Below are 27,866 nucleotides of genomic sequence, written 5' to 3'. Positions count from 1 at the left end.
TGAAGGTTTTTGTAATAAGTACGTGTTTCATCAGTAACATTGTGCTGAAAGACAGTGATAAATCCCTGAAAAAAGGAATCATTTAAGTAAATCATAGAATATGAACATACACCTTGTCTTGTAAATGTCCTGTATATTGCATGGTGAATGGTGTACCAGTTTGAACAACTGCTGATATTTTGTGTGCTTCTTGATGGTAATCCATCGTCACCAAAACTAGATAAGCCTATGGAATACTTTTGCCTACTAAATTTTACTATTAGTATTAAAAAATGTGTTTATATCAGACTGACTAGAAAATATACTCTGTTATGTGCTGATTGTTCTTAAAATAAGCAATGTATTGGTCACTTCCACCGACCAGTTGCTTTGTCTGTTGGGTCAGACGTCCGGGAGCTCCCAACCGGGGAATTGGGGCATTCCATGCAGGAGAATCCATTGAAGTGGTGACAGTCCTTTCCCAGAAAATGAGAGGGATATGACCGAGGAAAGAATGCTGACCAACAGCTGAACTTCTTTACCAGGGTCTGTATGAAATAGTCTGGACACAGACTGGACACAGCAGCAGCAGGGAGGGCAGATGCTGCCTCTGCTGGGTGTGCTCAGCACACAACTGGGCTGTCACTTCTCTTGCTGCAGCTCTCACAAGGGCTCTACAGCTGTAGTTCACTTCTTCAGCTGAGGGAGTTGAACTGCCCTTAGTTGTGCAAGATAATTTTGACTGTGTCAGTTGTGTGTCGGGAATTCTTTCTATCTACAAGTATAAAATTTATGCAGTATTCTTTAACACCTAAGGCAACTTCTATGAGAGAACTTATATAAAATGTGACCTTTTAATTTTTGTGCTAAATTTGGAACTCTGAGTTTTATGAGGGTGCTTCAGTGAGATTATGTTCTAATTTGTAAACTTACTGTTTGATGATTCTTCCAGTGCAGAATAGTTTATTATACGCTTAGGAGACAGTAAAGGTGGAAGTCAATATAAGATTGACTTCAATATAACATTGAAGTTGCTTATGCCAGTCATTAGATTTTTATGGTTTTTTTTAGGTATGACCTGTTAAATACATATTCCTTTCTAGTGAGTAGGATCATGTTTGGGAAACATAGGATATAATTTGTAGTTGGGCAATGTTTTTAATGTTCAACATCATTAAAAAAAATCCAACTATTTACTTCTATGGTTTTAAAAGCGTATGTGTTCTTGAAGTGTACTGGGCACTAAACTATCCAGAAAAAAGATGTCCTTAGCTGTGAAACAGTCTGGGCTAGCAGCATTAAAGGCAAAGTTTCCAGGCAGAATCCATGCAGCACCAAACCAGTCAGAGCAGTTCTTAGTACAACATCTGATTAGTTGCCTGGTATATTTTTTACTACAGGGATCTCTGCGAGGACCAGCTGTGCCTCACAACGGTTTCACATGCTCAAATGAATTCTACTTCTTCATTTAGAGGTTATTTTGAGTTCAAATGCAGAAAATAGACTTTTTCCTTCAATATAAGTAACTAAATATTTCAGTGTATAATTCACATTAAGACCTTTTTTGGTAGAGAGAAGTTAGGCCTTAGAATTTAGTATGCTTTGAATACTTAGGCATGTGGCAGTGTTTGGAGTTTTTTGGCACCAATACCATTCTTCTGTTCTTTGTTTCTTTAACTTCTGTCTTTGAAGCTTGTGTGTGTGTTACAGATGAGTCCTTTTGAGGGGAACTTTTAAGAGAAAGTTGTTACTTCATAGGCAATTTGGATTTTAACATCTTGGAAATACATACCATGTTGGCCTAGCTGATGTATTGCTTCATCGGGCATAGTCATAGTGATAGTAAGATTGTTTTATTTTTTTAAAATTTTTATTTTTCAGTTCTTGAATGCTTGTTTTCTTGGATCTGGAGGCCTATAGAGAAAAGTACATTGAATAAGATACATCGAAGTCACAAAATATACACTGCATTTTATAAATTATGGAGGATATTTGCACAAACTTTATAAATGTCACAGTGTAGCTTTCTTGATGACCTTTTAAAAAACTCTGTAATGAAAATTCTTATAGAAACAGCTGTAGATGATGCTCACTTTACTTATTTGGTACCATGGCAAAATTTGGCACTATGCTCAAGTTTGAAGGTATAAAATCATAAATAATTCCATTATTTTAGTCAGAATTGCAAAAGCAATTTACCTTGCAAAGCTTGGAGTGGTTTTTTGCTTTTTGTCAGCTGTTGATTACCTTTCTTCTAAGTAGAACATTAACAACACACCCAGACTATATGAAAATGATGAAACCCTGTACAAAATCCTTCCTGAATGGCACAGGAAGTTTTATCAGAGGGATTCAGGTTAGGGTTGAATAACCTGAAATATTTTAGTCAAAATAGAAGAAGTGATTGATTGTTTGTTGTTTAGTCTTTCCAGAATTTAAGGGCCAGCTGTGATTCTGTAAAGAATTCAGTGCCATGTTTCAAACTTAAATCAGTCAAATTGTACGGGTGTCTTAATCATTAAATTATTAATGGCTGTGTTATCTGACACATTCAAATACATTTTGAGTATGTGTGATTAAGTTCTGAGGTATCACGTATCTCCAAAATGTGTTAGGACTACCAAATTAAGAAAACAAAACTTGCTCTACTTTCAGCATTGCAGTCCTGACTGGTTATTTCTGTAGTCTAAATTACTAATTAACAGAATCCTAAGATTTTCACTGGAAGTTGTTGTTACACTACATGTAATAGTTTATTCCTCAGATGTCAAAGTTGAGGAAGATGAAAAAGCCCAAGTAATATACAAGTAATGTGTTTTGTTTTTTTTTAGTCTTTCCTTTAGTCATCTTTAATTATTTGGTTGGTGCCTTTGTACATTAACCTCATCCTACTCTTTGAAATAACCTGTTTTTCTGTAGCGTAAAAACAGGTAAATAAAAGGTATATATGGCAATTTATTACAAAATGTCTTTGTTCTCTGCAAGTCTTTGAAATCCTCTTTAATCCTGCAGCATAACATGAAACATGGGGGCTTTAGCTAATCTGAAGGATTAGCTAATCTGTAGGAGCGTTGCAACAGGGATTGGAGCAATCTGTCCTATATATGTAGACCTAGTTTTTCTGTGATTTTCAGGCTATCCTGAAAATATAATCAAATATAATTTGATTTCTGAAAGGCAATTGTTAAGGTTTTCAAGACCCATCTGGACAAAGCTGTAAGCCCAGTGTTGACCCTGTTTTGAGCAGGGAAGTTGGACAGGATGACCTTGGGCGGTCCCTGCCAACCTGAGTGATTGTGTGAGTAGCTGTGTACACAATTGTAGATGTTTGTCTACTTCTGTGAAGTTTTATTTTAACTCCACTGAAATTGCTGTTTAGTATTTGTGATATTGTTTATCTGAATGATATCTGTTTGTCTTCTGAAAGAAAGCTAATGTACTGCAGCAGATACATAGTGGAAGATAGATTATGTAGTCTGTTCTTATTAGACTAAAGCAGTAATTAATTTTTGAACAAAAGTCAAAAAGTCTCCCAATTTAATCAGGCATTGCAAACTGAAAACCATAATGGTGTACTGCAATTCCACTAAAATGACATAACATATTCCTTACAGAAGTGTAAGGTACATAGATTGTGTCTTGTGAAACTGCATTGTTGAGAATCCCGGCAGAGCTTCAAACCAATTTGGACCCAAGCAATAAATTAATGCTTGATTAAGGACCAGGACAGCATGGCAGGGGAAGGAACAGGAGTAGAAGGAATTGCACAGTTTGAATTTTAAAGTAAATTCTAGATTAGTCATTACCAAATAAGAATGCAGGACGTTTTTGTTTCTAGGTTTTTTTTTAAAAAACACTAAGTTAATTTGAAATTGTAAGAACTATGGACAGCATAGATTTCATGTAGTATGTAATAAAAATGAAATTAGTTTGTGTTTTCCAGAACTATTGTTTCTAGCTGCCCTCAGAATCAAGAACAAAATGTAGCAATTTATATTGATTCATCATTTCACAGTTACTTTCACAACAGTAATATACAAGACTATATTTTAAATCAGAAGCTTTGACCTTTTAATGCAGAGTAATGGCAAAGGTGTCTAATACAGATGTGGAACTTATGCAGGTCTCCAGTTTGTGACATTTAAAGCACCACTACTGAGAAGATATTTACTAAGGAAAACATAAAATGATAATATTTCCTTTTAAATTGGAAATTTGGAAAAAATATGGTATTTTTTGGCATTCACTGCATTGACTTATATTAGGCATAATAGTGGTTGTGCTGTTCCTTGCTCTTTTTTAGTTTTTCAGAAAGAAGTTGTTTTCTTAAGTGGAAAATAGTTGGAGTTATTTATAGTTGTAAAAACTGTTCAACTGCAATTTGTTTAATACACATACATTTCATAGAATGAAGAATCAATATTGCTCCTTCTTTAGCCTTCTCTTCTCCCAGCATCCTTTTGAGAAATTTCACTCCTATACATTTCTTCACAGGTCCTTGAATTTGCTCTCTTGGAGATATAGTTGTAAAATAGGAATTACTGAGACTGTATACTGGGCTGGATGCAATAGTAGAAAATGTGTGGAAAAGCCTTATTTCTTGCGGTGTATGTGCTAGTTTTTATTCATACAATTGAAAAACCTTAGAAGTTGATTTTGAAAGACTAATCTCAAGGAAAGCAATCATTTTTCCTTTGCTTTCTATTTTAAGCTGAACGTTGAAGTTGCCCTATGTTGTTTCATAAATAAGCTTTTATTCTCAGCAACATGTTACCGAAAGTAGCATAGAACCTGTCGTGTAGGCACAGTTCCACTCTGACAGATGGGCATGGGGTAGGCATGCCAGCCAACCCTTCCCCACTTCACCCAACAGAGTATGAAGGGAAGCATTTTTGTCCAGGATTGCCACTGTGGCATTCAGTGCATGCAAGGCTTGAACTTCAGGAAATGCACTCGGACTGGTCCATCTCACAGGATGACCAAAAGTTTAAAAATAGCCTGAGTTTTAGGGTCTGCTGGGTTTGTGCTGTTCTGTTTCTTTTTGTGGTTCTGCTGAAGTCATCTAATGGGCTCAGCCAAAAGAATTCTGCCGTGGACACACGTTTCCCCCTAGTTAATTATCTAAGTATGGAATCATAAGCACTCTATTATTTCACTTGTAAGAAAACTGTTCTTTGTGACTACATCCATATCTCTTTGAGTGTAGGACAGGAAGAAAGGATCTACTGATACAGGATGAAATCCTGGTGTAAAAATACAATGTAAAATAGAAAAGTTTGAATAAATCAGACATTTGAGACTGAAGATGCGGATACTGAAATGCAGAATGTTTTTGCAGGTTTTTGGAAGTGCAGATAAGCTATTGCTTGGTTATTTGGGCTTGGGATTTTGGAGGGGTTTTCATTTTTTAAACAAATTGGCTTAATGCCTTGTGCTTGATTTTATAAAGTAGCCAAGCACTGCAGGCTTTTGGCAAATATACTTGCTTGAACAAATGCTTTTGTGTGTTACACTAGTCAGTCTTTGTGTCTGTCATTTTTATCTTCCTCAGTATTTTCACGTAGCTTCAGTGTGTTAATCTTTTATTTCAAGTCTAACTTGGCCTTTATATACCAATGGATTTTGCTAACTTTCCTGGAAGCTATGTTGATTCAATACTTTCATGCTTCTAGGGAAACCTGGTTTCAGTTGAAAAGTTTCTAAATTAAGGGAAATAATATTTGCATGGCACTCATTTACAAGGTGGCACAGTATGTGAAAGAACAGGTGTGAAAAATGAAGTGAATAAATTTGCTTTTGAAACACAAATGGGCATTTCACAGGCTTCTGTCAGGAGAATGTCTTTTCTTAACTGTTCTAAGTATTTAATTTTTCCTTTTAGCTGAGTGTTTTCCTTCAGAAATTAAATTACATAATATTTGACTAACAGTTCTTTGCATGCTTAGTTTTAAATTAAAATTCATAATTAAGCTTAGTATGAAATTATAAGATTTGATTTAATGCTTTCTTCCGGTACCTGAACTAATGTTCACTGCGTTAGAAGGCGCAGTCGTCATTGAGAAGCTTTGTTCTTTTAACAAAAGGTACCAAAAATAAATTCGGTTAGGGTCATAGTGGTTTAGTTTAATACTGTTATGATAATAAGTCCTATAATTACTTTCAGATAGTTCTTCCCCAGAGGACGAGGTTTTTAGTTTTGATGTCTGCTTAAAGCATGAGAATGACAGTAAAATTAATGTCATAACCTTTACAGCCTATTTATCGCTTTCTGTGTAATATCCTAAAGGATTTTGTGTAACACCTAAGATAAATGTCTTAGTATGGACAAGCATCAAATTAGGTTAATTGGGTTCAACTGATATTCAGATTCAGTGTGTCTATCAGGACACCTGTTTCATATAAAAGACCTGTGAGTATCGTCCTGTGAAAATTGCTTTTAAATTATTACATGTATATGCTCTGCTTTCTTTGGTTGTTAGAGACCAAGTTACAGTGTAGGATTTTTTTCCAGTTTATTTGCTATTTTTGCCTCTTCTGATTGAAAATTAGTTTATCCTTTCATTCTGTGGTAACATAAGGAATAGTATAGGCATGATGGAGCTTATTTTATGTCATTAAGATAGATTTTACTTTCTAATTCTGTTCAACTCCACTTCACTTGAAATTCTTGTAATAGATTTCTTTTCATTTCTGAGTAGTCAGCAGCAGATTTCTAGTACTCCTTCTGGAGTACTGTGGCTTGAATGGTTTTACTTACTGTCCTATGCTAGGGTTACAAAGAAATTAAAACAAATTTTAAGATTATATAGAATTTTAAGAGTTTTGTCATTGGGATAGTCTCTCAGGTGGAGAAGAATTTATGAGAATATAAGATAGAAATAATCGATGTCATCTCCAGTATTTGGAAAGAGCCAGTATTGGACTCAAATATAACCAGGGAAAACTGTAAGAACGTTTGCCTCCTCAGTATTCAGTAAAAGCAGTTGGATATCCTGAATTATTAGTTGGTGACCTAAAATTTGTTCTGAGTGTAAGACTGTAAAACAGGTGGGGCCCTCTTACATAATATAATCCTCCCATACACAGGGAAGGACCATGAAAACCTAAAAAGTGTGACTTCAGAATAATAATTTTGAGAATCTTCAGTTGAACATCATTTCTTACATTGTTTTTACAAGAATATGTGTTTCTTTAACCACTTCAGTACATTTTGAAGTGCTGGAAATACTAAAGCAGAAGGAAAACTTTGACTGACTTTGATTCTCTTAAGAGATGTTATTGATCAATACAGTCTTAAAAAAGGATGTGTTACAGTGTAGGTGACACAGAAGTTGTAACCCAACACTAGTTTCTAGAAGTGTTTTGCCATTCCAAAATTACATCAAAGTGATCTGTTCCATTCTTGTATGTTAAGGGAGTTGTCTATATGTTCCCATGGTGTTAAGCTACATTTGGATGAGCTGATGTGTTTGTGTGCTGGGTCTGACAGCTCAGGGTTAAGTACCACGGACAGAGGCTCTTTGGGGGAGCCTGGGACCTGCTGGTACTCATCAGCAAACCTCTGCCAGGAGGTGCTGGTTGATGTACCAGAGCTGCTTATTACATATGGCTCAGCAGAGTAGGTGCAGGTACCAAAGAGCTTCACTGAGAGGTCTCCTCACAGCAGCCACACTTAATGTTCTTTTATTCTTTGGTGTTGAACTCCTGAAGATGGAATTGGCTTTGCCTCTTTTTTACTTCACTGCTACCTACAGAACCATCTCCTTCCCAGAACCTCACCATGGCTGTTCGAGAGTCAATTGCATGATGGTACAGAAATATATTCAGGACTTATTTTGTTTGGGAAGTGCATCAGCATTTGTCCTAACTGTTTCTGTATTTAATCAAGACCAATTTTTGGTATTTTGTGTGGGTCTTGGGTGCATGTTTGGCATATTCTTTACATAAGATTCTCTTGGCTATTAAATTGACTGGGAAAGTAAGCAATCTCTGCATCTGTTTGGCTGGATTTGTTTGTGGGAATGTTGTAGATGTGCACTGGTATGAAAGCCTGCATCTGGGTAAACCCCCAAGAAGTTGTTATGTTAGTCAATAGACATATCTTTTACCTTCCCAAAGCCTCCAACTGCATCAGGAGAACAAGAGCTTTATACCCTTTGTGACTTCTTACATGTTAGTGGTGGTCATTTGAACCCCAAGCTATTATGCAGCCATTCCAAAAGCTAGGCCGTTTTATGTAAAAGAAAATCTAAGTGGATAATAACACAGTTCTATATTGTCACTATATTCTACTATGTCTTTCTTACCTGACTGTTGAATCACACTTCACCAAAGCTTGAAGAACGCACTTGACTGCACTGGAGAGAAATAGCTAATTCTTAAGTTAGCCATGGGTAACCATGTGATGTAATGCCATTTTGTCAAATGTAGTGCATCAGATCTTGTTCTAAGTACCAACATCAGATTCATACAGGATGGCAGTGTAATATTTGGTTCACAAGAACAAATTAATATCTTCACTGTAGTATCCACAGAAGATTCTGCTGATCAGTCAGTTCTGTGGGATCCATGCAGTCACATAGAATCACAGGATGGTTTGGGTTGGAAGGGACCTTAAGGGCCATCTAGTTCCAAACCTCCTGCCATGGTCAGAGACACCTTCCACTAGACCAGGCTGCTCAAAGCTGTGTCCAGCTTGGCCTTAAATGCTTCCAGAGGCATTCACAGCTTCCCTGGGAAACCTGTTCCAGTGCCTCACCACCCTTATAGTAAAAAATTTCTTCCTAATATCTAATCTAAACCTACCGTCTTTCACTTTAAAGCCGTTACCCCTTGTCCTATCTGTATGTGCCCTTGTAAAAAGTCCCTCTCCAGCTTTCCTGCAGGCTGCCTTTAGGTACTGGAAGGTGCTTTAAGGTCTCTCTGGAGCCTTCTTTCTTCAGATCCCCAGCTCTCTCAGCCTGTCTTCATAGGAGAGGTGTTCTGGCCCTGTGATCAACTTAGTGGTTCTCCTCTGGGAGCCTCTCCAACAGGTCCAACAGGTGTTTAAAGGGAAATGACCATACATTGTCTGTGATTCTTAAGAATGCATTGTCCCATTGGAATTCATTACATTCCCTCTTTCCTGGCTTTAACAGGGGGTTTTAATTACAAGAAGCCTAAGTTAGTAGTGCACAGTATTGAAGTATGGAGAGTGCATATAAGAGCCCAAAAAATGCTTGGTTTAAAACTCTGGCGGTGATTTTGCATGAGGTATGGACATACTGATATCCATTCTGAAATGCAAGTCTGGAAACTGTTGCCATTGTCCTATTAATTTTTTGGTTAGTTTCTGAAAAATTATGAGAGCCTCTGAGTATCTGTATTTCTTTCCAGGAACATTGCCGTAACCATTAAAGGATATAATGCAGAATCCGTTAACAATTTCTGCAGGTATAGTATGCTTTCTATACTTCTTTTGGAAATTAGATGCTTGTGATTCAAAATGTGGAAGAAATTTCATCCTTAGTAATTGCTGTATGACTCTTGTCTATTATTCTACTGTAGTATGGTTTTAAAAAAAAAAGCTGTTATACTGCAGCGTTTATCACTTTAAACAATTGCAATATCTAGAATTGTTTTCTTCTTTAGGGCATTGCTAATTACTGTTACCACCTGTAGGTGAAACTTGAAAAGCATAAATCTGCTTCTTGTTTGATTCAGCAGAATTGTGTTCAAGTTTTATTACATTTTTTTAAATTCTCATATATTTGAGAAAATCATTGCTATATTTGATCCCCATATAATATGGGGTCAAATCTATCTCCAAATTGTGCTACAAGACTAGGAGAAACAAGAAAATAAACATTAACTTAGACCTTTTTTTTTTATTTTGAATGCCTTTTCTCCAGCACTCCTATCCTTACTAACATTTTTTGTGTTTAACTCTTTGTTCCATGTTTTGTCTCTTCAAAAGTCGACTTTTGTTTTATATAGTTTTCAGTAGGGTTAGAGTCTTGATTTTTTTCCTTCCATTATTAGTAAGGATCTTAGTGCTGAACTGTGTATTCCCAAGCCTCTAAATGTGTAGCTGTAACTTCAGCTTCCTTTCCCTTTTGATCTGTCACAATGCTGACATTTAAATATGATTTTTAACATGAGTGTCATTTTTAATGATGCTTCTTAAATGTGAGTGAATGTTTGATGGATACAACATCTGCTCTAATGGATCTTTCAGAACCATTGCTGGTTGTCAGTTAAGTTTCCATTGTTAGTACTTATGTTAATTAAGAAAAGCACTATATATTACTTAACTTGAAGCCTCGAGCTTTTAGTGTCATGTAAGTTTATACTTTTCCTGTTTTGTGAAGACTGAGTATTTTTACGATGCTGTAATAATTCCGAGGAAGTGGTTCCTGAAGCATGTCATGCAAATTGATGTTAGTTGATGAGTTCTGTGTCTAATGGGACTATTCTTTCAAGGGAGATAGTACTTACTGTTGGGTAAAGCTGTCCACCCCTCAGTGTGCTCTACATCTGTATGCTTGTGACTGAAGTACTTCATTTGAACACTTAAAAGCCTTAATTTAATTTTTCCTTTAAGTAACAGGAATTTGACCCTGGTTACAGTCTTATGTTAAAGCCATTTCTGAATAATAGGAGGAGAATATAGACTGTGAAGCTGTTTGCAAACTTGAAACTGATTAATCATTTGCTTTGAGGTTTTTTTCGAAGGCTTTTTTTTTTTTCCCCTAAACCAAAATCCATTCCAGTCAGTATTATCCAGTGTTATCAACTTGCACCAGGAGTGAATGGTAGACTTTGGAAGTGAGCGTTCATTTTAGAAGTCATAACTAGATCATGACCCAGAACTATATCATTGTGAAACGATGATATTCTACAAATATATTAGTATCTATATTTTTTTTACTCTTTTACTTTCATACTTTTTTGTCTTTGCATCAAACACCACTTGTTTCTTAAATTTGGCACTTTGAAAATATGGAGGCTATTAGCAATTTATAATGGTTTATGTACATGTCATTGGTGCGTTCCTTACAAATAAAAGGTTTGAAAATAAATGATATTCACAGTAGAACCTATCCATCAGTTACATGCATTATAGCATTTTTGTCAGTGTTTCCATACTTCAAAAGTGCTTGTTATTTTTCATTTAAGTATGGAAGTAATGATTAGTGCAAGTTCTTTGAGTGACAGCATAAACCCTTCACTGCTGCGATTTGTCATGTAAGAGCAGGAGTTCTGTAATTGGATCTGTACTCCTTCAGGACATCTGTATTTTTCTCAATTTAAAATATTTTATAAGAAAGGTGATTATCTCTTATATAACAAACAGTCATAACTCCATGTTCAAATAGATGCACTTTTCTGAATAATGATAAATATCTAACTTCTCAGATTTTATTTTTTCCTAGGAATTATGAAATTATCATTGAAGCATCATATTCTGTCATTCACACTCATGTTAAATATTTACCAGAACAAGTGATGGGTTTTTTTTACAATGCTCAATAATGACATAAAATACCAGTGTGCCTCAGTGAACTGAAAAACCTTTGGCCTTGTCAGATTTATGAAATGTTTTTTAAAATGACTCTGACATGAAATAATTGTGTATCTTATACAAATATTTTGCAAAATATAAGGCTATCCTGATTTACCTAGGAATTTATTTAATACTTTTTGTCTTTTTTGAGTATACATTAGAGGAGGATATCACCAGCTGAAGTAATAGTTTTTCTCCTTGAGTATGTTTATTTTAATTTTTTTTTAAATCCATAGGCTTTTTTTTAAAGTTAATGTATAGTTCAGTCATTTTGTATCCATGTTAGTATGGTCATTTGGTGCTGGGAGATCTCAAACTTCAATTAGCCATGTAAATGTGTTTCTTAGCATCAGCTCTCAAGTTGCTGGAACCCCTGCTGCCTTTATATCATTAACATAAATGCAGGTGCAAATAGCATTTATGTACTTTGATAGAAAGCAGTTGGAGACATTTCACTGTGGGACACGACACTTTCAGATTGTGTACATCTGTTCAAATAATGTATCCAAGCCAGTGACATGAATGCAAGGATAAAAACATCTGCCCCTGAGACCGTTTGCCATACAGCAGATGCTTACATCTTTATTTATGCAGATGGTTTGTGTGATGAGCTGAGCAGTGATGAAAGCGAGAAAGTTTCACAAAGATTCCGGGGTATTCCTTGGGATGGGAAAATATATTGGTAACAGTGCTTTGCTTTCATATGTCTGCCAAAAGAAGAACATCTATTATAAATACTGGTGCTTCTAGTAACATGGACATACCATTTAGGACATCAACTAGATTAACACAGAATCACTAAAGGATTTTTTTTTAATCTCCTGCACAATAACTGTACTGCAGTTATAGAAGATACTGAATAGTCTAATAGGAGTAATTACTTTTAAACAGGCAAGCTCAACTTGGATGAGCTTCAGGATGTTCTCAAGTTACAGAAAACATTGAATTGACTGAAAAGTTTGCAGAGGTAGAATGCTTTGAAATACTAACCGAACTCATCACAGAGCTGTTCGGAGGTTGTGTGCGGTGCTGTACAAGATTCCGTGACTTCGTGAATTTTTCAGGACGAGCCATATTTAGCGTTACAAAACCATTAGAGAAGTAGTTTAGCCTGTCTGTTGTTTGGAAAGTACCGTAGGGTAGTCGACGCGAGGTGCAGATCCAAACTGAGCTGGCGCTTGGGGAGCAGGAGGTGCCCGGAGTGGCTTCCCGGCGGCAGCGGGACTCGCCGGGCGCGGCGGTGGCCGGAGGCTGCGGCCATGGGCGCCCAACTCCCCCTGCTGGACTCGGCACCGAGGGGCTCCTTTGTCTGCCAGCACCCGCCGGACACACGTGAATTTAATTAGAAATGGACTGATATTTCGGCACACATCAAGCTAAGGATATAATCTTTGGCCTACATTCCTGTTTCCATTCCCTCGTGTGCTGCCACCGTTGCCAGTGTTTGCTGATACAATATCACCTCTCAGCAGTATATTCGGTAGTTCCTTTACAGCACATCTACTGCTTTGTTTAGAGAACCAGTGCTGCCTTTAAACAGCAAAGTGACTAGCAAGCTTAGCAATGCCAATAAGCTTTGCAAATAATTGTAATTATGCACAGGGGGAGGAAAACCAGTCAGATACTGTAATTTAAATTGTTTTCTGCTACATGCTACTGTCAGTAAGACCTAGCTATGTTTGGGTTCAGCAGCAAGTGATAATTTTATATGTTCTGAAAACTAATGTCTGCCTAGCCAGGAGATGTATTTGAGAAGATGTTTTAATTTTCCTGTGCTATACAGGACCACGTCTGTATTTGAAAAAATATACGTACCTATTTGAAGTACTGTAGAGATTCTCTAATCTTTATTTTTGTTTTAATCTTCAGTGGAATTAACTACAGGTGGCAATGTTTTGCATACCTCAGCCAGAGCTGGAGAGTCTTTTTCTGAAGACATCTGGGTCATGAAGAAAGAAAAGGGGGCACAACTAGAGCAAACAGAAACCTTGGACAGAGATTCCCCATTCAAAACTTACACCACTTAGGTAATTTTCAAGAGAAATGAGCTATTTACAAAATCCCTCAGGAAATACCAACTATCCTTGAAGTTCAACAATTGTTCTGGCCCTTTCTTTGGGGAGTGATAAACTGTGTATAGTTCATAACAGAAGACTCAAAACAGGCCAGGCCAAGCCAGACAGTCTTCTGATTCTCTGCTCATCTTGAATGAGAGAGCACTTTCTGAGGTTCGTACTATGGGTTTTTAATGCCTCAGGTAAAATATATTTGCTCTATTGAGCCAAAGTGGCAAATTAATTGTTTTCTCTTGCATACAGTCTTTCTTTAGAAAGAAGTGCTCTGATTTTCACCAAAAACCAAAAAGTGGTACTCTATGGAAGGAATAAAACTTCTGCTCTTCTGTTGTACTCTCTAATTGCACATTAGTGTTTGCAAAAAAATTAATCTGGGGAGTAAGAAGCATAATTTTCTTACTGCAATAAGACATATGTGTTTTCTGTCCTAAGGAGGGTAGAGATGTAGATAGGTTCTCTTCTTTGAAAGGAGAGCAAAAATCTAATCAGAAAATATTTTATGATTTATTCATAAAATGTTTCTACTTGACCTTTTTGTACTGCATAGTTTCTGAAGAATTCTGCTGTCATTTTTTAGCAGACTTGGTCATTATTGTTTCCTGCACTTAAGAAAAAATAAGTCTATTAATTACCACTTACATTAGGCATATTGAGATACCATCCAGGTTGATTTGATCAACACGCCCTTTAGAAGTGACTTTACACTGACATTGACTTTACAGTGGATGAATTATTGTTTAGGTCCATATCTTTCCTGAAGCTCACTAAAAGAAATTTCAACTGGCAACTCTCCCAGGAAATAATTTTTAAAAATCCAATTACAAGTGTTTATCCCCACCTTCTAAAGTACCTAATTTATATTTGCAACGCTATTGGAGGGTTATGAATTACGAGTTTATGACCAGTGCTTCTATCACCTCCTTTCAGCTATTTTCTGAACAATTAGTTCCCCCAAGTGGCTGCATCACTGCAGCCTTGCTTTGCAAGTCTTAGGGGATTGTGTCCTCTATGGAACAGAATGACTGGACAAAACCAAAACCAAAAACAATAACCACCAGATTTGCATTATTCTCCATTGCAGTCTCTCAGGGCAGCATGGTTTCTAGATAATGCCCACTTGAAAGTTGACATATTTGGTTGCTGAAACTAGCAGAGGCATATAGAAGCTGAAACACAGTCTTTGATGATGTATCAAACAATGTCTCTTAGACAGAAGTTCCAGGCTTAAATAGAAATTAAATTTAATAGCGATTTGTGTGGTCGCAGAGGCCAGACACCATCTTGAGCCCATAGATTTATCTACATAAACCTCATTCCTAAGTTCTTTTAGTGCCATAGTGGGAAAAGTCTGTGTGTGATTTCAGCTGTAAAGGTGGAAAAAGTTATTAGTAATTACAGATGCTTTATGTCTAGCTCTCTTTATGTCAGTTTTCTCGATATGAAAATATTTTGATCTGCTTAAGACCTATTAATTTTGTTGACCTTAATAAGAAATGAGTAGCTTATAACTTGAAAGACTTTCCCTTCAAAAAAATTGGAAAGCTTTTAAAGTTCACAAACACTGCATGAGAGGTGTTAAGAGAACATGTAGATCTGCTAATAAATGTATTCTAAATCCATAGCAAAAGTGTCTAAAAATCTCTTATGTATATATGTTCTGTCTCTTAGGAAGGACTTTAAAGACTTTCTTCCTTTATACAGTAGCACAAAAAAGGCTTTTTTAATAGGAGGTTGCGTTAAGCCTTGCATTGCCCACATTTTATATAGGATGTTATTTTTGAATATTGATTTACCTGTGTGGCTAATACATCTGATGTTACAACTCAAAAAGGTTACCTCAAAGCTGTTGGCCACTTGTTAGTCCCTATAGAAGTGGTATTTCATACATATTTTAAAAGTTACTTGCATCGGGACAGTGCAGAGATCTATGAAATCTAAATCTATTAGAAATCAAAAATTACCTCCTTGTGTATTATTGTTGCTAATGCTGATAATGTAGTGACTAAATGCATTGATATCTTGATGTATTAACTTTCGTTTAACAAGTCTCCTTTTGTATGGGTATTGTTTTATGTTGCACTTTTCTCTGAGGGCAGAGATACTGAAACCAAGATGCTGGTGAGATTGATTGGCAGATCATAGTAAAAATTGCTTTCTTGTATCTAGTCTGAATCTGCCTTCTTTTAGTTTAAAACCACTGTGCTTTGTCCTGTTTCTACAGGCACAGTAAGAAAGTCTGTCACTGTCTTGTCTTAAGCCCCCTTCAAGTACTAAAAAGCCACAATAAGGTCTTTTGGAGCTTCCTCCAGGCTAAACAACCCCACCTCTCTCAGCCTTTCCTCATAGAAGAGGTGTTCCATCCTTCTAATGATTTTTGTGACCCTCTTCTGAGCCTGCTCCAACAGGTCCATGTGTTTCATGTGCCGAGGACCCCAGAGCAGGATACATGTGGGGTCTCACAAGAGCGGAGCAGAGGGAAAGAATCCCCCTCGACCTCCTGCCCATACTGCTTTTGATGTGGCCCAGGACACGATGGGCTTTCTGGACTGCGAGTGCTCATTACCAGCTCATACTCAGTTTTGCATCCACAAGTACCCCCAAGGTCTCGGCAGAGCTGCTTTGAATCACTTTATCCCCCAACCTGTATTGATGCCAGGGACTGTCCTGATCATGTGCAGGAACTCATGAGATTCCTGTGGGCCACCTTATTGATCTTGTTTGGGTCCCTCAGGCATCCCCTCCTTCAGATGTGTCAACTGCACTGCTCAGCTTGGTTTTGCCTGCAAACTTGCTGAGGGTGCACTCAATCCAATCCCATTGTCTCTGTCATTGATGAAGATATTAAACAGCACGGGTCCCAGTACAGACTCCTAAGGGACACCACTTATCCCTGATCTCCATAGGGACATTGAGCTGTTCATCACTACCCTCTGGCTGCAACCGGCCAGCCCCTTCCTTATCCATTCCATAGACCATCTATCAAATCTGTACTTCTCCAAATCAGAGAACAGGATGTTGAGGAGGAACATATTAAAGACCTCACAGAAGTCTAGATAGATGACAGCACAATAATGAAGCAACTGCTATGTATACTTTCAAACAACAGAGAAAAGCAATTCTGGAAATTGGTAAAGTGGTGTAATCTTTTTTTTCATAAATTGTGTTAGATCTGTGCAAACTTTGGCTTATGTCATTATATGATCAATAGTGCATTAAGGATGTTTCTAGCAAAACCAGAAGACTGAATTAGGCAGGAAACTGAAGAATGTCCCTAAATGATCCTTGTGGGTCCCTTCCAACTTGGCGTGATTCTGTGATTCTGTGAAATATGAACTATGTACCCATGGTTGTGGATTACTGTATGACTTATCTCTGCAAGGTGACAGTTTATGCCAAAAATAGTTTTAGCTTATTCCCACACTAAAAAAATGTCACTAGAAATTTTAATGTTGAACATCTGCTTCAATGGAGTCCAGTTAATGTAAAAAAAAATTTTTTATTGTGTACCTTTGTTATTGTAATGTGTTATTCTGCTAAGAGGAGTCTTTTGGAGACCATTTAAGGAATCCAGGAAGCATCCCACTGCTCACAGAGTTTCTTGAAATGCACTATAATCCTAATCCCTCAAGATAATAAACTTGCAGAGACCGTAAAATAGAGAAGACCTTTCTAAATTATAAAATACTTAGTGCACAACTAGCAAATCGCATTTATGCTCAAATCAGAATTAATTATCTGTAGCTTCAAAGAGGTCTAATATTCCCGTCTAGAATTTTAACACTGATCTTGTTCCTCCTGTAGTTTACAAGAATAAATTTTCTAAGTGTATTTGCACATTCTATAGCTTAGTGTTTGTGTGAATAATGTACTGTGATTTTCCAGTCTCACATTAGAGTACTGTTATATTGTTTATTTTTCTAAACTAGTTTAAATTGCACAAAAGCGCTCTTATGCAAACATAATTATATTACTCTTTGAAAAATCAAGTACTAAAAAGGTAAGAAATGTGATTCTCCCTTTGGCTTGAATGCTTTTCCTTTCCAAATCACATGTAATAGTAATGTTGGTTGCCTGTCTTAAGTCTGTGTGTAATTCCCATATCCCACCCTGACTCTTTGGCCTGGACACTTTTCAGTTCTCATTTCTAGTCCTCTTGTCCTTTTTCTGCTTGCCCTGTGTATATCCGTGTTTCTCTTCCACACTGTCAGTTCTGCAGTTCAGAGATAAGGAGAGGCCATTTCCTTGTTCCAGGTTGGGTGTTTGGACCTAAAGCTATAGCTCAGGGAAAATCCAGCCCAGCTTGAAGCAGAGGCACATTCAATAGAATGTAATCATTGGAAAAATTAGCTGCTTAAAGTATCTATTGAACACGTGCCCAGAGCTTACAACTTTGCCAAATGTTGGCAGCTTTTCACAGACCAGAGGGACATTGCTGTGTCACATATCAAGGTCTTTACCTAATGTACAGTTATGTTACTAGATTCTTTTTTTAATTTATTTTTTTTTTTAAAGGCAGACATACGTGGCAATGACTGGCATTTCCTGTTGAAATTAATTTTAGAAAATTATCTGATGCAAATACCCGGAACAGAGCATTCCACCCAAGTAGTTATTATTAGAAAAGGTAGAAACAACTGCAAATTAATTGCTGTAATGTATGGAGTTGGACATTCATGGTTTATAGGCTTTATTACCAATCTTATTTTGTATAGGTGTGTGGCAAAACTAGTTTTGAACATAGAAGGCCAAATTCTGTTTTCTAGAATATCTGCAGTTTCATTGATTTATATGGAATTATGGCAATTAGCATAGAAATTATTTATGGCAAAGTAAATTAGTATAGAATTTAACTGCTGTATTTAAAACCCTCACTAAAGCTACTGAACCTTCACTTTTCTGAGCTTTTTATTTTGCTGCTGTTGACTGTCTGCCATGACACTGAAACTAAACCATCCCATCTGTTTGCCACGTTAACCAGCTTTACTCAGTTATTAAGCTATCACCTTGTATTTGGCATGTAATATATTGGATTTTAGAACATATTTTGAGGAGAGAAAAATGGCAAAGAGCAAGAAGCAGTAGCTTTTCTAATGCATTAACTGGAAGTTAATGTTTTATATTGTCATTTTATATTGTCTTTTTCTGGGGTTTGTTGGTTTTGGGGGTTGTTTGGTTCTTTTTTTTTGTCCTGGAATCTATTTATAACTGACTGAAGCACTTTTGCAGGTGGTGGTTTTTTGCATGCTAATCCTGCAGAGAAACATTGTGTCCAACAAAGTATGCTGGGTCAGCAAAAGCAAGAAACTTGTGCTGGAAAGACAGTATCCACAGGTATTTAGCGTGTATGGAGATTTGGCAAAATGAATGATTAACTGTCATTGGCAGAAAAAGATCTAGTGTTGTCTGTTAGAAAGTTGTGAATTTTTTTCTTTCCCATAGAGCAGATTCTTCCTTTCAAAGTCAGGAAAAGACTCAGCAATATAAATGTGCATTTAATAAAATATTTCAATAACCTTCTTTATCTATATTTTGTCTTTTCCTTTAAAACAAGGTGATCTTTTTGTGTGTTATTTGCCTTCCATTTGTCAATTCATACACAAATTAAATGCATACCTGCACAACTGAGGTGGACCTACAAGGATTATTAAAAAAATTAACACTGTTACCCAGTGGTTTGTGGCATTTTGGTGGTTATGTTTAAAATAGACCAGACAGTGGTGAAAATTAAATTTCTTCTGATGCTTTCTAGAGTGTCTGAGTTCAGCAATGTTACGTGCTTTACAGAGAAAACAAACTGAAGAAAGGACAGAAATAAGGCAGATCAGACTGGAGTAGACTAGACTTGGATTACTTAGGAAGGAAGGGGAACCACTGAGGAAGAGCAGCCCCATGGAAGACTCCCTTTCCTCTGGCAGACCCTTCCCAGCATGGCTGCATCAGAAAATTGGATGCGTCATTGATTTTTCTATTGGTGTGTCACTGTCCACTCCTATACAAGTTTAATGTTATTTAGAAGGGATGAAAGGTTATGACATGCTGCAAGTTTCTGAGTGATTTGATACTTGCAGGTCCTATCATAGTAACCATTAATCTTTTAACAGAGACTTTTAAAGTAAATGGGTTGAATTGCATTTGATTTAGCCTTGTGCTTAATTATTTAAAAGTGTGTACCTGTTGCCCCAAATCCACACCCGTCTGAAAGACTGAGGACACAGCAATTAAAAATAAACTTCATGTCCTTCAGATATTAATGCTAATCTTTTCATTCTAGAGAAAGTATAAAAATCATTGCCTTTCAGTGAAGGACCTGTAGAATGACTTGAAGAAAGAATCTTGTCCAAAACCAAAGGCCATCTTCACAAATGCCATTGCAGAGCCTCCCTTAACTGAAACTTCCCCTTCTTAGGTGCATGACGCCATGGGATTGCATAGGCACAGAGGCCTTTCCTCAGATCACAGCTGTCAAGTCAAAGTGAGTCCTTTGAATCAGAGACAGAAAAACTTTGGGAGAAGTGGAATGTCCCTGAAAAATGCATATGAAGTTTCCAAGCAGCCTTTCCACTAGCCAGACAGCCAGAGCATATCCAAGTCCTCCAGTGTGGTGAAGACATGAATTACTGTAGGGCTGTCTTTGTGCAAAGGAAATTGTTGAAACTTTTCACCAGCTGTAAATGGCAAGCATAATTTTGGTCGCTGATGATACTTGCACGCTCTGGGTGGGGTCAGTAGAACCTTCAGTCTGAATTAACTGGCTGCTTTGTCACGATCCAAGATGTTAAATAGTCTTCCACCAGTTCTTCCAATTAGCTTTCCCAGTCTGCTCGCAAAATCTTAAACAAGTCTGAAGGATATCCTACAGCTAGTCTGCATCTAGCCCTTCCCTATATTTAGGCACTGGCTAAGCAGCTTAACTACAGTAGCTGTGTTGGATGAGAGGGAAATGAACTCAAAGAGTTGAGTATCCTTTGCTTACTCAGAGCACTGTGATGAATATTCTGCACTAAACTGTCTAATGTAAACTTTGGGGGGGAAAAAAAAAGTTATATTGAAGGCTGATACCAAACAGCTTGCCTGGAATATGTCTTGTGATAAAACTACACCAGTTGGAAAAAAGGTGTATAAAAACCCCTTCTCAAACAGTTACGTTGATGCTTAGTATTGTGTTAGCTGCATAAGAAGGATATTGATCTAAACAGACCTTGTTTTAAAGAGTATTTTGTGGTTGATATTCATGAAGGTCTTGGCTTCTAAAGCATTAGTTTCTTGTGGAATACTGAGAAAATATGTGGAGATACTCTCTTTATAGAAAAGTGATTCTACTGATTAATTTTACAGTAAGCAAGTCAATGCATTTGAGAAACATGTGGTTCTTTTTAAAGCTAGTGCCATGCATTATTTCTACAAATATTTCCTCCTAACCTCAAATTAACCTTTATTTTGTGGTGCTTTGACTGCCTTTGGGCACCTTTGTAGAAGTGGCATGTCCAGAACAAAACATCTGCCTTTTCCTGTTACCATTGACTGGGGAGCAGATGCCCTGTAACATCGAGTAGCACAGGTGTGCTGGCCTTCCTAAAAATTTTATGTAAATCAATGAATGAAATTTTGAAATACAAAGAGAGGGGAACAAACCAAATGGGAGAGAGAATGGAAACAGCTTCATGTTGAATATAGTGGCAAGCTGAATAGCTGCTGGTTTGGAGAAAGTCTTTATTATAAGCGTATGGCAAGCATAATCTGGAAAAATAAGAGCTGACTCTGTCCCTAAAAGGAAAGGACATTTGTTCTGTCATCTGCTGTATTTGAGCTATACTATTTGACCTGTAACTACCATTGAAGTTCAGGGCTAGTTTGGTTAGTGATTGCAATAGTTTACATCATTTTATTGTTCTTCTCAGAGGTTCTTAAAAGTGTTTACTCAAAAGCAGCAACAAGAAGATACCCTGCAGGAATCAAATAATCATCTGAATAGTAATAGCAATCTTAGCAGCTGAAGATGTAAAGTTTTCTATATACTTAGTGACTGTAGATTGTAAAAAAAAAAAAAAAAAAGGAGAATAAAAAGAGCTGTGGGGAAACAACTTTAACTGTGCCATGTTTCATTTTTTTCCAGGTTTCACAAACTCTGTAGGCCTGGACTTATCCCTGTGTACAGGGATCTCTATATTTGTGTAGGATTTCCATAGGTACAGTAACCCAGTCTGCACAGAATGTCTAGAAATATAGAATATCTCTACAGACATTGAGCAGAAAGTTTTGGTGGTGCCCAGTAGTTTCACTTAATTGGAGGATAAAGAAGGTACATAATGGACTTGGGGTTTGATGCTGTAGATGGCAATAAAAGGATCAAAGGCTTATGCCCTGCGTAGTTATTGCTCTATGAATCTGCTGTGGATGGAAGAGTTTTGATAAGCATCAGACCTACTGTGTATGAACTATACAGTTTATATTTGATTGTTCAGTGAATCCTCTGTGTCCTGAAGGCAGTGGATTTACTGCACATGTGCATACCATGAGCATGCATGTATATCTGTCCAGGAGTTCTGGTGATGAAACAGGATATGTCTGTAACTTTCAGTGCATGTTGCAAAGTGTGTGATGTCTGAGAAGAGCATCCAGGGTTAAGATAATAAACTTTCTGGAGTTGCCAGTGTTTTTTAGTAATTCACAGTTACCTTTTTAAGTCCAGAACCATATATAAATGCATTTTTAATACAAGTCTTTAAAATGGCAGGGAATAGAAATTTTCCTATGGAATTACCTTACTGCAATATTACAAGGCTCCAGCATTTACTTTTATGTATTCTATTCTAATGTGATTCCTCCCTCAAAGTGATTTTTTGCCTTCCCAAGGTGCCTTACTGCTTGGGATCTTTGTAGCTGAATTTTCAATGGTCAAGATTGTTGGGATCTTTCAAGAAAATGTTTGAATAACTTACTACAGTAGTTCTATTAAGCATTAATGGCACATAAGCAATATTTGTGATTGGATATTTAACAATAGTACATCTTCTTTCAAGTCTTCTTTGATTTTATTATATATTATTTACGTGGTTTATAGCAGTTATTTTTTAAGGCTTCATCAGGCAAACTGTGGTCTTTATCTGATAAAACCCACAAATTCTAAACATTACAGAAATTTTGAAAGATAGCATGATTCTGTTTGAGAGATATGAACAGAGTAGGTGCTCAGAAAAGTTCTGTGTCCTGTCCCTGTTCTTCCAACTGAATATTGCCAGCATGCTAGTCCATCTTTTCCAGGGCTGAAGAGGCTTATGGGGGTATTTGTTCTGAAATGCCATGTAGCTTCTAACCTAGAGTGAAACATCCATTTAAGAGTTTTTTTTTTTTGCATATCTGTGTTCAAGCACATTACTTCAGGCAATGCTTTTGTTTTGTCCACGAAACTTTTTCAATAATAAATTTAACATGGTGGCCTTTTAAATGCCAAAATATTTTTAGTAAGTTTGTGTCTAATAGTATCCTTTGTAAGCAGTTTTAGTTTTGAGACAGTAATTTTTTAAAAAGAAATACTATATTTCATATTACAGCTTTGTTGTGTTGTTTTTACAGATAAACACAAACCCCCTTCGGATATAATACAAAGTTTTCAGAAGAAAAGTCAGTTTAGGACCATTGCTCCAAAAATGGTACCAAAAATTTTAACACCTGGAGTGGTTTCTTGTCTTCAGTCTTCTTTGCCTGAGCCAAACACACCGATTTCAGCTGCAGGTTCTAAACCACTGGTGGTACCAGCTCAGAACTACACTGTCATGCAGGTGGCTGGTCAGAAGGGGACATTTTCCCTGCTGGCTGTGCCGTATGTTGCTCCTGCTTTAACACAGCAAACCCAGCAGTCAAATGTGGCCCCCTCTGAAAACCTAAAGCTGCCTATCCCTAGGTACCAGTCTGTAAGGAATAAATTGCTAGGTGACAAAAAATTGACGAAAATCTCTGGTTTGGGTGCACATAAGAAGATTCCTACGAAAGCATTGGTCCCATCACAGACTTCCCCTGTGACTACTGTAACTGAAGTCTGTCCTGAAACTCACTCTAGTTCAGATTCAACTGAGCAAGCAACGCTGACAGACTGTGACTCATCTGAAATTGCAGTTGCCACAGTAGTAAATAAAAGCAACTGTGTGGAATCTGGACCTCCTTTAATGAACAAAACTGAAATTGCTAACAATAAGATTTCTGTACCGTCTGTAGTTAAAGACTCTTTATCCAAACCATCAAGTACAATTAATCCCCCAAAACTAAGTCTGCGCTCTGTGAAGACAGCATCGGAAACCACAAGAAAGTCAGTCATGACATGTGAGAAACGAAAGGAAAAACCCACAAATTCTGCAAATCCTGTTGCTGTCTTGTCACCAGCAGTTCTTGGCAGCACAATACAGATGAATCCATCAGCACCAAAAGGAAAACTTCCTATTTTGCCTTACTCAAGGATGAAAAATTCACTGTTTTGTAAATCTAAGCAGAATATGAATGCTATGGATGTATCTGGTCCTTCACTAAGATCTGAATGTGAAAAGACACCAGCTTTGACAAAAACCAAAGCATTTGATAAGCAATTAGCTGTATCATCTACACAAGTCCCCAAACAAACTGTTCGAGAAAACACCTTCTCTCCATCCAGTGAAGTGGATGTCGACAGTCTTAAAAAATTGAACAGTGCAGCCTCTAAAAAAAGAGGCAGGAAAAGAAGAGCCTCGGATGATTTATTGGCTTTTCAGTCCAAGCGAAGGAAATGCATCATTAATAAGTTTAGAGAAGGAAGAGAGAGGGAGAAGGTTGATATTCAGACACCTGAAGACAAAAAAGCAGAAGCAGTGAAAAAATACCGTAGTATTAGACCGAAGCCGGTGGTAGTTGTGCAGACCTTCACACCACTGACTTCTCCAGCAACAGTAGAGACACCACCTCATGTCCATTCAGAGCAAACTGTTCCTTTAAATGGTTCACTTGCCAGCAAATATTTGAGTTACAAACAAAGTGATGCTACATCAGCTAAACCAAGTGATTCAAGTAGAAATGCATGTTCAACCACACCTAAACCACTGCACAGATGTCCTGTTTGTAACCATACCTTCCAGTTCAAGCACCATCTCCAGGACCACATGAACTCACACACAAAGAAACGACCCTACAGCTGTCGGATTTGCCGGAAAGCGTATATCCATTCTGGGAGGCTCAGCACGCATATGAAGCTTCATCACAATGAAAGCAAACCCAAAAAGCTGGTGTGCTGTGAATTCTGTGCTAAAGTTTTTGGCCATGCAAAAGTGTATTTTGGCCACCTCAGAGAAGTCCACAGGGTTGTTATCAGCACTGAACCCTCTCCTAGCGAGCAACAGATGCAAGATGCTTTAAAGAAGAGAGACACGAATATAAAAGAGACAGAAGAAGCTACAGAGAGGTGAGCGTTTTCACTAATTAAATGCTAGTGGAAACAGGATTTCAAGTTGTCAGTGGAAATTCATAAACATCACCATTAGGAAAATTGTTACTTCCCCTCCTGCCAAGTGAGATTCCTAATGGTTTAAATATTGTCCTTGAATCTAGTCAATCCATTAGACCATCCAGTATATTTTAGCTGATTTATTGACTATAAATCATTACTGACACTTGAAAATCCAAAGTAATTTTGCATATATTCTAGTAATATTGCCATTGGAGCTGTTTGGATCAGTTGGTTAATACTCTGTTAATCTGCACTGTCTTCTGTCCTGCCTGTTTCGGGGGTTTCCCTAAAAGACAAGTGAACCAACTGCAGTAAGCAAGAAGTGATTCATATTTCATTATTAGCTTATAGTTTGTTTTCCCTGTTAAATGTCATTATCCCATTTCCTTCTATGGAGTGTTGTGAGCTAATCCATCTTGTGTGTTGATTACTGCTGTTTTTGCCATCGCTCAACCAAGTAGAAAAGTTAATATTTACCATATTAGGATGGATAGAACCTTCTTTTACCACTGCATTGTGATTTTGGGGTGAAATTTCTTGACACAATATAAATGTTGGCTTTTTTGTTTGTTCCACTGTGCATTTACTTTAACCGAAGAACATTCAGGCCTTTAATGTGACTCCTCACTGCAACACTACATTTTAATTTTACTCGTTTTACTTTGTGTAGCTTCACTCTCTGGGGCATCAGTTAAAAATTTTTAATATCTTGAGCCTAAGAAACACCAGCACTTTTCTGTCAGTCTTACTAGTCATCACAAAGTGACTAATTCAGTTTATCTGTTTTACTGGGTAATCTCTCTAATGTGTACAAATACAGTATTATCCTTTTCCTAGATGTTCTGAGAAGATTTCTGAGGAGATCTTGTTTTGATTGGCTTAGGTTACCAGGGACTGTGTATCCTTTATACTGCAGAGCTGTCCTGAGTCAGGGAGAGGGGCTGTCTAATTGTGAATTAGGTATTCAGAGTTTTCTAAACCATGTTACAGACTTTTAGAAAAAAAAAGCAAGAAACTTTGAAGTTTCATTGTTTCCATCTTGGAAAGGGAGGTGGGACATGTGGTTTTGCCTTAAATTGACCTTAGAACACTCACTGTAAACAAAGAAGTTTCTCTTAGTAGTACACTACAGGTAATAGTCATTTTCACTTTTCCAGCACAGCACTAGAAGTATTTGGATTGATCTCACTGAATCAGAACTTTAAAAACAGTTATCAACCTTTTATTAAAAGGCTAATGTTGTTAAAAGGTTATTTCTACCAAGGCTAATTTTGGAGGCAATTCTGAAACTCGGAAGTGTCAAATAACATTTGGTTTCAGTTGCTTCCTAAACCACCTTACTATTATTTTCTTTCTTTTTTTTCCCTCTCTTCCAAATGAATTAGATACTGTAAAGACAATGCTTATTTTTAATTAAAAGTGTTTTATGACTGTCATCTCTTCTTGGGACTTATGACAGAAATCGCCATCCCTCTTCTGTGCCTGGCTAATACTGAAATAGTTTGTATTTCCTTTCTTTTTAACAGGGGAAATAAGTGCAATCTCGAGGACCTATTTCATAACCCGGGAGGAGTGAAAATACAGGTCAAATGTGGCCGATGCCAGTTTATTGCACAGTCTTTTGGTGAAATGAAGTTCCACTTACTGTGCTGTCATGGAGAAGAGATTCAGGGAAGAGTAAAGGAAGGGGGTTTGCAAGGAAATAAAGGGGCGAAAGGGGAACTGATCAAACACACAACCCACTTCTGGAAACAGCACAATGAGAGAAGACATTTAGCAAAATGCAGTGCCCGTGAGGAGGAGCTTTATACTTTTCCAAAACTGAAAAGACAGATATACTTTCAACATCAAAATAATGTCAATGTTTTACCAAAAGGCGAAGTGACTCAGGCAAGAAGTGGTGAAACCACCAAGGAGATGCAAAATATGGGGTTTGGTACAGCAAGCAAGAAAATGGAATTTTGGTCTAAAGCAGGCTATAACTGCATTTTATGCAAACAGTTATTTGGAAAAAAAGAGGATCTTTTTAGTCATTGGCAGAGTCATCATAATTGTGAAGACCCTTCCACTTTATGGACAATTTTTAGTTTAGTATCAAAAGAAGGGATTATTGAATTTTCTAATAATGGTGAATATTGAAGCTCAATTCTGCAATGCTATGAACAACATCAACTACCTTAGCAAATTTTTTAGGTTTTTTCACTGTTTTGCTAAACTAACTCAACAGAAGTATCACTTCAAAGTTTTGTTGGGTGGGTTTGTTGGTTTTTTTCTAAAGTTATGCTAATCTTTATTTTGGTGAATAGAAAATATATTTATTCAGTGTCATTTCAGATGGGTACTTGGAAGCTGATTGTGAAACACTGTACTTAATATTTGTGTTTAAGGAACTTCATAGCAGCAAATACCCAATACTAATGGTTAACATCAAAGAAAAAGATTTTAGAGTTAAATTATACTGTACACACAGAAATAAATCAATTTATATGAAGCAATCTTAATCTTGAATGAAATGACAAAACCCACTGTAAGTGTAATTTCAGCCCCATTCGTGCTTCCAAATTTTGTGGTAAATACATATTTCCCTGCAGTTCTGTTGGTCACTTGTGCATACATGCAGCTGGCATCCAAGAGTTTTATGATCTGTAATTTCACAACTTTTCATTCTGGTTTCCTTGATTTCAGTGTCTTCAACCATGTTTATTGCTTGCAGGCCTTTTTGTTGTTCAATTCCGTCCTGGAAATAGCAAAGCTTTTGTATTTTATAAATAAAAACTCTACATACATTTATTTGCCGGTA

At 37.0% G+C, this 27,866-nt stretch overlaps 1 protein-coding gene across 10 annotated transcripts in view; it reads left to right on the top strand.

Annotated features, from left to right (window-relative positions):
• Positions 1–27,866, top strand: part of ZNF438 (zinc finger protein 438) — a 48,818-nt gene extending 20,952 nt beyond the window's left edge. For 2 of the 10 annotated variants that reach the window (XM_051802345.1, XM_051802346.1), the window contains 5 exons: positions 9,355–9,411; positions 13,394–13,551; positions 18,826–18,930; positions 23,173–25,021; positions 26,593–27,866. In XM_051802345.1, coding sequence (XP_051658305.1) covers positions 18,879–18,930; positions 23,173–25,021; positions 26,593–27,205 — 2,514 coding nt within the window. In that variant the 5' untranslated portion in view covers positions 9,355–9,411; positions 13,394–13,551; positions 18,826–18,878 and the 3' untranslated portion in view covers positions 27,206–27,866. Of the gene's footprint in view, positions 1–9,354; positions 9,412–13,393; positions 13,552–18,823; positions 18,931–19,348; positions 20,072–21,712; positions 21,899–23,172; positions 25,022–26,592 lie in introns of those variants that run through there. The other 8 variants (XM_051802343.1, XM_051802344.1, XM_051802350.1 and 5 more) reach the window with 7 other exon arrangements.

The sequence above is a fragment of the Manacus candei genome, unplaced genomic scaffold (assembly GCF_025592945.1).
Source record: "Manacus candei isolate 608988 ecotype Guabito, Panama unplaced genomic scaffold, ASM2559294v1 h1tg000056l, whole genome shotgun sequence".
In the NCBI taxonomy this organism is placed as follows: Eukaryota; Metazoa; Chordata; class Aves; order Passeriformes; family Pipridae; genus Manacus; species Manacus candei.
The sequence above is the reverse complement of the archived record's forward strand: the minus strand, read 5'-3'. Positions and strand labels throughout refer to the sequence as shown.